The sequence below is a fragment of the Pseudorca crassidens genome, chromosome 5 (assembly GCF_039906515.1).
Source record: "Pseudorca crassidens isolate mPseCra1 chromosome 5, mPseCra1.hap1, whole genome shotgun sequence".
In the NCBI taxonomy this organism is placed as follows: Eukaryota; Metazoa; Chordata; class Mammalia; order Artiodactyla; family Delphinidae; genus Pseudorca; species Pseudorca crassidens.
The window spans coordinates 83924354-83936741 of record NC_090300.1 but is presented as its reverse complement, the minus strand read 5'-3'; the positions used below and the strand labels follow the sequence as shown (position 1 = coordinate 83936741).

The 12388-nt window shown below is 40.9% G+C and overlaps 1 protein-coding gene across 5 annotated transcripts in view; it reads left to right on the top strand.

Moving 5' to 3' along the window:
• The window catches only part of CFAP91 (cilia and flagella associated protein 91), a 149195-nt gene that overhangs the window by 95286 nt on the left and 41521 nt on the right, over positions 1 to 12388 (top strand). For all 5 annotated transcript variants that reach the window (XM_067738776.1, XM_067738775.1, XM_067738779.1 and 2 more), the window contains 4 exons: positions 353 to 499; positions 2795 to 3016; positions 6560 to 6708; positions 7268 to 7359. In XM_067738776.1, coding sequence (XP_067594877.1) covers positions 353 to 499; positions 2795 to 3016; positions 6560 to 6708; positions 7268 to 7359 — 610 coding nt within the window. The remainder of the gene's footprint in view (positions 1 to 352; positions 500 to 2794; positions 3017 to 6559; positions 6709 to 7267; positions 7360 to 12388) is intronic.

Here is a 12388-nt window from a genome sequence, read left to right as displayed (position 1 = left end):
CCATGAAAAATACCACCCCCAGGCTTCTTAGGGAAGGAGCAGAGGAAATGAGGAGAAGGCTCTAGTTTCTTAACATGACCCTATAGTTGTCACCTTGTCTTTGAGAGGCATTTTAAGAAACTGAGTCGATAACTAACTAACCTGTAGCTAAGCTCCTTCTCTGCCTGAGCAGCTGAAGGTGCAGAGAAGAGGGCTGACCGCTAGCTCTGTGGCACACACCTGCTGTGTGGCCCCAAAAGCCGGAACAGAACCCTCTGTTGACAAGTGCCTCACAAGTCACTGTCTGCGAGGCCTCGTGCCTGGCACAACGGATGCTGATTTGAAAGGCTCTCTCTGATCTGACTTGACACAGATGTTTGAAGGAAAAGAGAAGCGACTGGAGTTGATCCAGGAGCTGCGCACCAGCCACGCACTGCAAGAAGAGGACAGGCTGGTGAAGAAAGCCGAGAAGCAGGTGACCCTGGCCTTGCAGCGACAGAGGAACCTGCACGAGCACAAGGTTCTTTCCTTTCCTTTTCTTGTCCCATTTCGCCCTTGGTTTTTATTATTATACAAGCAACATTATAGTAACAATAAATGACGTGATGAAAAAGAAACACCCCCCCACAAGCCCAGCATTTTTCATCAATGGTGCTGCAGTCCAGAATTTGAGTGGGCTGTGCCCTCCCTGAATTGAATCTGCTCTTAGTTTTTCATTTGCAAAACGAAAAGAAAAAACCCCCACAATTTTGAAAGGTTTTCTCTTCCTATCTTTCTTAAATATTTGGTGACTCTAATATATTTCAGCGGGAGCTTAGCAGAATGAATAAGTAATTAAAGCAATAAGAAAAAAGTGAGAAATGAGATTTTAAAAACTATCCACACTCATTTATGAGTTTTGGAGCTGTACATAGCTCATACTCCTTAAACTGCATATTAAATATGTTAATATGATATTCTGTGACTTTCACCGGGTCGTCTGAGCTCTGTGTGACTGACAATAGCTGCTAATTGCAGCTCTAACCTGACAACTGTAAATGTGTTTCCTACTTTCTTCTGGCATTTGTCTATAGACACATAGTATTTAATGTTGTTGACTACAGTGTAGATACACTTTTACTATCTGTCCCACTTATCTGTGAGTCAAAATGAAAAAGAACCAATTTGCACAGAGTTTAGTGTTACAAGAAAGTAAACTTGGGACTTCCCTGGCGGTGCAGTGGTTAAGACTCCGCACTTCCAATGCAGGGGGGCGTGGGTTCGATCCCTGGTTGGGGAACTAAGATCCCACATGCCGCGCAGTACGGCCAAACAAAAAGAAAGTAAACTTACAGCGAAGCTGTTACCTTTAGTAACAGTTAAGTTAACAAACAGTAAAGTTTGTTACCTTTAGTAACAAACGTAACTCTTGTGCTGTGAATTAGGCACAAACATTAAGCAGCCTGGAAACGAGCACCACTTTATTCCTTTTACATGACAGCAGGACTGGGGATGGTCTCTGAGTGATGGGAGCTGGTTTGCAGGGAGGGAGGAAGAAAGCCACAGACTGTGAGACCCAGCAGAGGAACCAGAGAAAGAAGAGGAGAATGCAGACACTGGAGTCTCTAAATCTGGGCATCCTGGAGCCCTGGGAATGATGGAGACGGGCTGCACTTCTGTTCAGATAGGGAGCAGAATGCCCTGGCAGCAGAATACCCAGGACCTGGACGGAAAAATGCCCTCCTTGGCCCCTTCTGGTTTCTGATTATAGACTTTAGCAGCTACAGCTAAGACAATCCAGGATTTTCAACCCATCTACCTCATTTAGTGGATAAATACTTGATAGACATCATGACAGCTAAGAGCTAAGGGAGGAATTAATGGGAAGAACTGTCACATAGCCACAAAGTCACCCTGCTTGCCTTCAGCTGTTCCTGGATACACCAGTAAGATGCAGGCATCTGGGGGAGTGGGCACCCCACGGGTACCTACAGCAATGCCGATCCTCTCATTTTCTTCTTCTCTCATATTGAGGGAGAACCGTCAGTGTGAGAGCAGCAAGTGCCTGGGAGAAGAGCCTTTTCCCCTTATCCCTGAGGATAGGAGCAGGAGCACAGTACAATCTTCTCAAACACTTTTGTTCCCCCGGTGCCAAAGCCAGCACAGAGAGATCCATAAATAGATACTGTGGCTTACTCCTGGCCAAGAACTCTAGGCCCCTAGCCCTTATTTTACCTCAGTGATTACACAGACATGTAGGCTTGTTTCGTGCTCTGTTTCAAAGATAGTTCTTACTGACTTTGAAATTATTTAAATGAATAAACAGTACTAAGGTTTTCTACTTTCATGTTACCGAAGATCTTAAAATTCCCCAAACTTGTGTTAAAGGACAAAGCATTGAAAAATTAAAAGGTATCATGAGTGAATTTTTAAGCGGTTCTATTTTTTTGAACTCCAACATTACCTTTTAATAAAAACCTTGACATTTCCCTTCACGTCTGGGGAGACCCAAGCACTTTACCTTCTGGATAAAATTGAAAGGAAAAAAAAATTCTGTGTGGACACTAACAAATGTTTTGCTAAATCCCCTTTATAATTTGAAGACGATCATCCGTCAGTGACTGACTGAGCAATCTACTTTCTCAAGTCTAAGTTTGTATCGTAAGTTTTCCTAGTAAAACCCTTGGGATGCGGCCAGTCTGGAGATAATATTCCTAATAAAAACTAAGTGCATTCTGAAAGTGAAGTGACTGTCAAGGATAATCCAGCATCCCTCCTCATAAATCACCATTCTTAGTGGAATTTGTATCCTCATAGTTACATTATTATTTTTAAGGTGTCACTGATTGAAAACCATTTGGCTGGACTGGAAGGATGGGTGCTGGCAGACATGTTTGACTTCCTGTCCAAAGAGCTGGTGAGACTGCAGGAGGAGAGGAGGGTCCACGCCCTGGTCATGTTGGCCGAGAGGCAGCGCAGGATGCGTGAAGCCGAAGAGAGTGGCCGGCGCCAGGTGGAAGAGAGGCGCCTGCAGGAGGAGGACCAGATATTTAAGGAGGCAAGTGGGGACGTTGCCAGGAAACTCATGATATGAAATGACTTTCGTTTTTTGTTTTTCATTGTCTTCAACAAATAATGTATTGAGTTCCTATGGTATGCCCAGCACTGTGCAAAGGCACTGGGGCTACTTTGGAGGGAAAAACCAGGTGTGGCCCCTTCTCTCCTGGTGCTTAAATCCTATATAACATGCGAACAGGTTGTAGGGGAGGACAGGGTGGAAACAAGGAGACCTGGAAGGAGACTGATGAAGTAACTCAGGCCAGAGTGAGAAATGGTGTAAAGTCAAGTATGATGTCCAGTTTCCGGTGTCAGTGAGTGGGGAGGTGACGGTTCTATTTACTGAGGCGGGAAAGCTGAGGGTGTAATAGGTTTAGGGGCAGGAGTGGAATGAATGATTTATATTAAGTTTGAGACATCTTAGTGGAGGTGGCATTTCAGCAGATGGATATACAAGATAGAGTTTCGAAGAGAGATTTTGACTAAAGATACAATCTTGGGAATTAGGAATGCCAGGCTGGTAAATTCGAATTCTGACCAAGACCCAATAGATGTGAAATTCCAAAGTGACCAAGATGCAAACTCAGAGGAAATCTGAGGAACCAGTAATACCTCAAAGCACTCTCACCCTCATCAAGTATACAAAAGCTCAAGTGTTAAAATGGGAGGGGATTTGTGAGGAAGATTTCTTTAAAGGGAGCTGTGCTGTGACTAATTCCCCCAAAAATCACACCCAGAGGTGGCGACGAGTACTTCCCCTTTCTTGGAGAGCTTGATGTGTATTCTTTCAGTTAAGGCATCTCACCCCCGGAATGGAGAGGAGGAAGCTGGGCAGGCTGAGGGGAGGTGGGCACAGAAGAGGCTGCATGGGCGGCCAGCACACCCAGAATATGCTAAGGCAAAGGCTGTGTGAGTTTCCCTTGTGCGGATGCGGGCCACATGGGAAAGGCAGAAAGAGCCAACCTGGAACTTAAAAAAATTCCTATCTAAGAGGCTGTCTGAATTGTATTAATATATGTGGATAGTTTTGAGCTCCTCAAGTAAAAAAAAAAAAAAAAAAAAAAAATGTTATGTCAAGTTGGGGTCTTCTTATTTGATCTGGGATTCAAAGGATTTACCCAATTCCCATGGAATTAGGATTGACCCCTGAATAGTATTTGGTATGTGTTTTTTCAGATAAGAAATTGATTAAAATTAAACAGACTTCCCATCCTCTATACAGCTTTAAAAAGTCTGGGTTAAAGCTTTTTAACTATAGTGTCATACAGCCTATAATAATAATTCATATTCTAGCTTCCTACCATCCTAACACATTTTTCCTTAAAAAGAGTTACTGAGGGCTTCCCTGGCGGTCCAGTGGTTGAGAGTCCGCCTGCCGATGCAGGGGACACGGGTTCGTGCCCCGGTCGGGAAAGATCCCACATGCCGCGGAGCGGCTAGGCCCGTGAGCCATGGCTGCTGAGCCTGCGCGTCCGGAGCCTGTGCTTCGCAATGGGAGAGGCCCCAACAGTGAGAGGGCTGCGAACTGCAAAAAAAAAAAAAAGTTGCTGAAATGTAGAAATTTTTAGCAAACCAGAATTTACTATCCTCTACCTAATATCACTAAGGAAAAACCAGCTGGGATGGGAAGAACCAGTTGGGAGTGAGAATAAAAGGAAAGAGACAGAGGAACCACTATACTCAGAAACACGGAAAGGAAGAAGCTGGTGAGAGGCTTCTAGGAAGGTATCTCTTAAGTGGGAATGATCCCAGGAAATGTCAGCATGTCTAGGAGGGGCAAGAAAGGGTTAAGATGACCCTTCCAGCCTGATTTAAGGAACATTTATGTAAAAAATGTATCCATCTCTGGACCCCAGCATCGTTTAAATTCCCTATCTCCCATCATATGACCCTCTTAAAGATAAATATGCTTGCACATAAATATACCAAAACCAAGAAATGTACACGAGTAAATTTCCAGAAAAAAACATGTAGATACTGAGAAACATAGATACAGAAAGTCATAGACTCATATTTTAAACACATACACACTTTTGCACATCTATAAGTTAAGATACACTCACAAACCTAAGCCCACATGCACAATATTAGCAGAGATGGGAGGTACACACATATAGCCACCCATACGTTTCCTTATTCACTTACGCACCTACAAGCACAAATGTGTCCAGAAACATACACATTTATAAAGATATATGTAAACACACAAGTGCGTGTATTACTAGAGGTGAACCAAATTAAACTTTCCACCTCTGAACTATTACAAGACTCAACTGTCTAATCGTTCCATCTAGGTGTGACTTGTTTCCTGAATAAGTCTGTGGTCTCCATGGGAGCAGGCACATGCCTTCCACAGCACCAGCATAGCCCTCTGTACATAACACACTTTAAGAAAATATATTTGGGTTGGTTGGTTGGTTGTTCGGTTGAACTGTATTAAACTGGTCATTGGGTCTCTCCCATAAGGAAGGCATAGGGATTCAAGGTTATGGACTTGGTGTTTTACAGGTAGCTATTCAGTAAACATTTCATATTCAGAGTCCTGCTGCAGTGCCAGTCAAGAAGCAGGTACTGAGTTGTTACTGAGTCCCAAGCATTATCTCAGACACAAAGAAATACACACACATTAAATAAAAAGTGCCCTTCCGCCAAAGCTCAAAATCTGTTGAGACAGAATGCATACAAAACTAAGCATGACACCCTCGATGCTTGTGATACTTCCTTGGTATCCATCTGTAAAACAGGTAAAACTAAACTGTATTATTTATGGTTGCAAACTTAGGGAGCACAGCCCTAAAGAATAGGAAGTCTTTACCATAAACTCATGAGCGTGGGAAGGGTCTGTGGTCAGGTAGAACTCACAGTGCCCTCTGGGATCCTAGCAGGGGCTTGACCCTCATTCATTGCACTGTACATTTATGTGCTCTGCACTTTTCTAAATGTATAGTCTATATCCTTCCAAGAAAGCTTTAAAAAGCAGCAGCCCAGGGCTGAGAAGATAGTTAAAAAAATTCACCAGAGACCCAGGATCCTTCTAGCTTCCTGCTTTTCTGTCTCTTGGGTGTGACCCTCATGGCAGTTTAAGATGACTGGTGCTCCTGCATTTTGTCCCCATGAAATGAGAAATGAAAAGAGAGAGAAAAAAAAAAAAGCTATGTCTTTCCCTGTAAGAATCCTTTAAGAGGAATAAAGAAAGGGCATTGTGTAATACATCTTAGTCTCTGCCACAGTTAGGTAGCTTGACCAAATTACACTGCTGGTAAGAACAAAGCCAGGATCCAAAACAGGGTTATTGACTCAAGCCCATGATCCTTCTGCAGTGTTGTATCGCCCACCCCATAATTCTAAAATGAGCCAGAGTGGGTAGATAGGTGGATTAGAAACAGACTATCTGTAGTTTAAAAAAAAAAAGAATAATGAATGAGGGGACTACTGATGAATGAAGTAGATGTGCTAAAAAAGTCAACCAATATTCATGCATTTTTCTTGTGTACAGTAGTAGCATTCCTATTCTGAGTAACTGGAGTATTTTGGGGTTTTGCAGGTAATTAAAGTTCACCAAAGTACTATAACTTCCTATCTGGAGGATATAATACTGAACACTGAAGAGAATACTGCAGAAGAACAAGCCAGGGCAGAAATAGAGAAGATGGCTGAGGAAATCAATGACATTGCTTATGAAATGGAAAGCCGGTGTGTACCAAGGGGACAGATGGTGGGATGGACAGCCTTTTGCTGTTACTCATATGTATTCTTCAAGAGCTTAAGATTTTACCACGAAGGAGAAACAAATATATAACTCATGCTTCAGTATGCATTGTTTTAGCAGCAGCCAGCAGGCCTGTACCTTTGTATGGTAAGAGCATTGGGAATAGAATTTTCAGTTATCCTCTGCAGTCTGGAGCACTTTCATATTTCTTACTTTTAGAATATCACAAAGCATGAAAGCAATGTGATTAAGTATGTCCAATTTTACTTGGACATCACCGCAGGGTTTCTGGCTTCCATTTGTAAGTTGTATCTCTAACACTCCCGTCCTGGTAGGCAGGCTAAGTAAAGGACAAATTTGGATTTTCCATGGAGTTAACCAAACTCACCAGGAATGTGCTACTTCAGATCACTTAAGGAAAAGGCAGTGGTGGGATTTGAGCAGTGGAGTTCCTTACACAAACAAGGAGGATCCAGGTATAAATTGGCAGCTCAAGTAAGGCAACAAAGGAAATACTCGTTTAATTTGTTTTTTACTTTTTAGTCGAACTCAGCTTCAGTCAGAGGAGATCGTTGCCGAGTTGGTTTATAGTTTCCTGATCCCAGAGTTGCAAAAGGACTTTGTCAAAGAAAAAGGTAAGCCAATGCAAATGTTCCACGTGATGATCTGGTTTTTTTTTATTTTATTTATTTATTTATTCATTCTTTTTTTTTTTTTTTTTTTGCGGTACACGGGCCTCTCACTGTTGTGGCCTCTCCCGTTGCGGAGCACAGGCTCTGGACACGCAGGCTCAGCGGCCATGGCTCACAGGCCCAGCCGCTCCGTGGCATGTGTGATCTTCCCAGACTAGGGCACGAACCCGTGTCCCCTGCATCGGCAGGCGGACTCTCAACCACTGCGCCACCAGGGAAGCCCGTGATGATCTTTTTAAAGGTAGAAACTATTTTCAATATTCCAGAGATTTAAAGCTGAGCAGAGGTATGGGGAAAATTCTGAAGGAGAATCACTGCATTTTCTTATTTCAGAGGTCAGGTTCCCTCGATGCTGTCTGACTGCAGAATACAATCACCTCTAGTATGGATAGGTGCAGTTCTAAGTTTGATGGAGCGTCAAAATCCAAACCTTCTTGAAGAGGCAATTCCCGAGGGGTGGGATGGAGGGTTGGTGGGGGGGGGGAGGCTCAAGAGGGAGGGGATGTATGTATACATACAGCTGATTCACTTTGTCTACAGCAGAAACTAACACACCATTGTAAAGCAACTATACTCCAATTAAAAAAAAAAAAGAGGCAGTTCCCAAATTCCCAGAAGAGGTGTATTTTGGTGGTTGTTGTTGTTTTGGTTTGGTTTTTATTGAAATAAGTTGATTTACAATATTATGTTAGTTTCAGGTGTACAGCAAAGTGATTCAGTTTATATATATATCTTCTAATTCTTTTCCACTGTAGGTTATTACAAGATACTGAATTTTGTTCCCCAGGCTATACAGTGAATTGTTTATCTGTTTTATATATACTTGCGTGTATATGTTAATCCCATACTCCTAATTTATCCCCCCCCCACCTCTTTCCCCTTTGGTAACCATAAGTTTGTATTTTGTAATTTGATTTTTTTTCAATGTAAAGCAAATGTTGAGAATATACAGCGTTTTCCAACTGTAGTAGCCTTTTGCAGGCAGGGCATGTGCAAGGCAGGTGTTGAAAAGCTGAGAAGCCTGACAGACCTAAATTGACTCTGCAGCTCTGCGTGAGTCACAATATCTCCTGTTCCTGCCAGGACTGATCTCAGTATAAATATCCTCACTTATCGTTTGCCAAAAGTGGCATGTTTTTAAAGATTGATGCTTTTAGTCGATAGAGAAGGAGAAAAAATATGTGTTTTTAAAAACAGTGTTCTTCCGGAGCTTTCAGACTATTGGTGACAGTCCTGATCCCACAGGGAAGGATGCAACCAGAAGATTAATATTTAAGTGATAGGGAGGGAGGGAGACGCAAGAGGGAAGAGATATGGGGACATATGTATATGTATAACTGATTCACTTTGTTATAAAGCAGAAACTAACACACCATTGTAAAGCAATTATACTCCAATAAAGATGTTAAAAAAATATTTAAGTGAAATAAGAGCTTGGGAGGCTTTAGAGTTTGCAGGGGAATTCTAGACAGGTTTAAGAGAAGTGTTAATATTTAAGATCACGTAACCGGTGAGAAAGGAATGGTAGTTCTAATGCATTGGAGGAGAACAAAGAAATATCTTGTTTTCCCATTACATGATTGTACTTTTTTAAACCAGTACCCACCCCAGCAATAAGCATCTAGTTTGTTCCCGGTGTGTTTTCCTATAAATAGCAGTGAACACCCTGGTCATGCTTCTGAGAGTAAACTCCTAGCAGTACAGTGCTGGAAATAAGGTATGTGTGTTTTATATTTTGATAGATACCACCAAACTGCCCCCACAAAAAGATTGTTCTAATTCATACTCCCATCAACAGTGTATGATAGTGCCTCTACCAACAAAATTTAATTTTGTTAAATTAAATCAAATAATATTTTTCTATCACCTTATATTATAAAAGGGATCTTATGTTTTCTAGATCCTTAAGAAAATATGCAACTCCTTGCTCCTTCTCCTCTGTCCAAGGTGAGGCCAACCTGCTTCAGATCAATTCCACCTGAGGGAACTGAAGGAGGGGGGAAATCCTCTGTTTAATAGTTACTAGTTTGTGACCCCCTTCCCCAGATTCTCCTGGCTCTGAGGGGAAGGAGCTGGAGGGGGCACGAGATGTAAAGGAATCAGTGGGACTTGTCTGTGGGCAAGCTGGGCAAGTCCTAACTTCTTCCCTTTGTGTGGATGTAGCCCAAACGAAGAAAGCCACCTGGACAGGGAGCACACACTAGGGCCTTTTGTTTCTCGTTCCAAATAAGACATCCATGTGTTATACTCTTTACCCCAAATTAAGTAATATTACATACAGACCGTTTGAGATATCTCATTATTAATTTTTATTTGGATGAATTAAAAAAATTTTTTTTATTGAGGTCTAGTTGATTTATAACATTATATTAGTTTCAGGTGTACAACACAGCGATTTAAAATTTTATAGATTATACTCCATTTAAAGTTATCATAAAATATTGGCTATATTCCCTGTGCTCTACAATATATCCTTGTAGCTTATTTATTTTATATGTGGTAGTTTGTACTTCTTAATCTCCTACCACTATCTTGCCCCTCCCAACTTCCCCTTTCCTCACTGGTAACCACTAGTTTGTTCTCTATATTTGAAGATCTGTTTCTGTTTTGTTAAATTCATTTGTTTGTTTGATTTTTTTAGATTCCACGTGTAGTGAAAACATACAGTATTTGTCTGACTTCACGAAGCATAATACCTTCCAGGTTGATCCATGTTGTTGTAAATGGCAAAATTTCATTCTTTTTATGGCTAGGTAGTATTCCATTGTGTGTGTGCGTGTGTGTGTGTGTGTGTGTGTGTGTTTACACACACACACACACACACCATGTCTTTTTATCCATTCCTCTATTAATGGATACTTAGGTTGCTTCCATTTCTTGGCTATTGTAAATAATGCTGCTATGAACATTGGGGTACATGTATCTTTTCCAATTAGTATTTTTGTTTCTTCAGATACATACCCAGGAGTGGGACTGCTGGATCATATGGTAGTTCTATTTTTACTTTTTTGAGGAACCTCCATACTGTTCTCCGAAGTGGTTGCATCAATTTAAATTCCCACTGACATTGCATGAGGGTTCCCTTTTCTCCACACCCTCTCGAACATTTGTTATTTGTGGTCTTTTTGATGATAGCCCTTCTGACAGGTGTGAGGTGATATCTCACTGTGGGTTTGATTTGCATTTCTCTGATGATTAGCAATGTTGAGCATCTTTACATGTGCCTGTTGGCCATCTGTATGTCTTCTTTTTAAAAAAATGTTTATTCAAGGGACTTCCCTGGCAGTCCAGTGATTAAGACTCTGCACTCCCACTGCAGGGGGTGTGGGTTTGATCCCTGGCAGGTGAACTAAGATCTCGCATGCCACGGCCAAAAAAAAATGTTTATTCAAGTCGTCTGCCCATTTTAAATTGGGTTTGTTTTTCTGATATTGAGTTGTGTGAGCTATTTATATATTTTGGATAATAATCCTTTACTGGTCTTATTATTTGCAAATATTTCTCCCATTCAGTAGGTTGTCTTTTCATTTTGTCAATGATTTCCTAGCTGTGCAAAAGCTTTTAAGTTCAATTAGGTCCCATTTATTTATTTTTGCTTTTCTTTCCTTTGCCTTAGGAGACAGAGCCAAAAAATATTGCTACAATTTATGTCAGTGTGTTCTGCCTGTGTTTTCTTCTAGGAGTTTTATGCTTTCTGCTCTTACATTTAGGGGTTTAATTTATTTTTCATTTAATTCATATATGGCCCTTCTTATGTTGATGTATGTTCCCTCTACACCCACTTTGTGGAGGAGACGTTTTATCATAAATGGATGTTGAATTTTGTCAAAAGCTTTTTCTGCATCTATTGTGATGATCATATGGCTTTTATCCTTCTGTTTGTTTTTTAAATTTAATTTTTATTTTATATTAGAATATAGTTGATTTACAATGTTGTGTTAGTTTCAGGTGTACACCAAGGTGATTTAGTTATACATATACATATACCCATTCTTTTTCAGATTCTTTCCCCACATAGGTTATTACAGAATATTGAGTACATTTCCCCATGCTATACAGTAGGTCCTTGTTGGTTAGCTATTTTATATATAGTAGTGTGTTAATCCCAAACTCCTAATTTATCCCCCCCACACCATCTTTACCCTTTGGTAACCATAACTTTGTTTTTGAAGTTTGAGCCTGTTTCTGTTTTGTAAAGAAGTTCATTTGTATCATTTTTTTTTATATTCCACATATAGGGGATATCATATGATATTTGTCTTTTGTCTGACTTCAGTTAGTATGATAATCTTCAGTTAGTATGATAATGCCATGTTTCTGAATATGGCATTATTTTTTAATGGCTGAGTAGTATTCCACTGTATATATGTACCACATGTTCTTTATCCATTCCTCTGTTGATGGACATTTAGGTTGCTTCGGTGTCTTCACTGTTGTAAATAGTGTTGCAATGAACTTGGGGTGCATGTATCTTCTTGAATTGTGGTTGTCTCCAGATATATGCCCAGGAGTGGGATTGCTGGGTCATATGGTAGTGCTATTTTTAGTTTTTTAAGGAACCTCCATACTGTTCTCCATACTGGTTGTACCAATTTAAATTCCCACCAACAGTGTAGGAGGGTTCCCTTTTCTCCACACCCTCTGCAGCATTTACTGTTCGTAGACTTTTTGATGACAGACATTCTGGTGTGAGGAGGTATGTCATTGTAGTGTTTTTTTTTTTTTTTTTTACATCTTTATTGGAGTATAATTGCTTTACAATGGTGTGTTAGTTTCTGCTTTATAACAAAGCGAATCAGTTATACATATACATATGTTCCCATATCTCTTCCCTCTTGTGTCTCCCTCCCTCCCACCCTCCCTATCCCACCCCTCTAGGTTGTCACAAAGCACCGAGCTGATCTACCTGTGCTATGTGGCTGCTTCCCACTAGCTATCTATTTTACGTTTGGTAGTGTATGTATGTCCATGC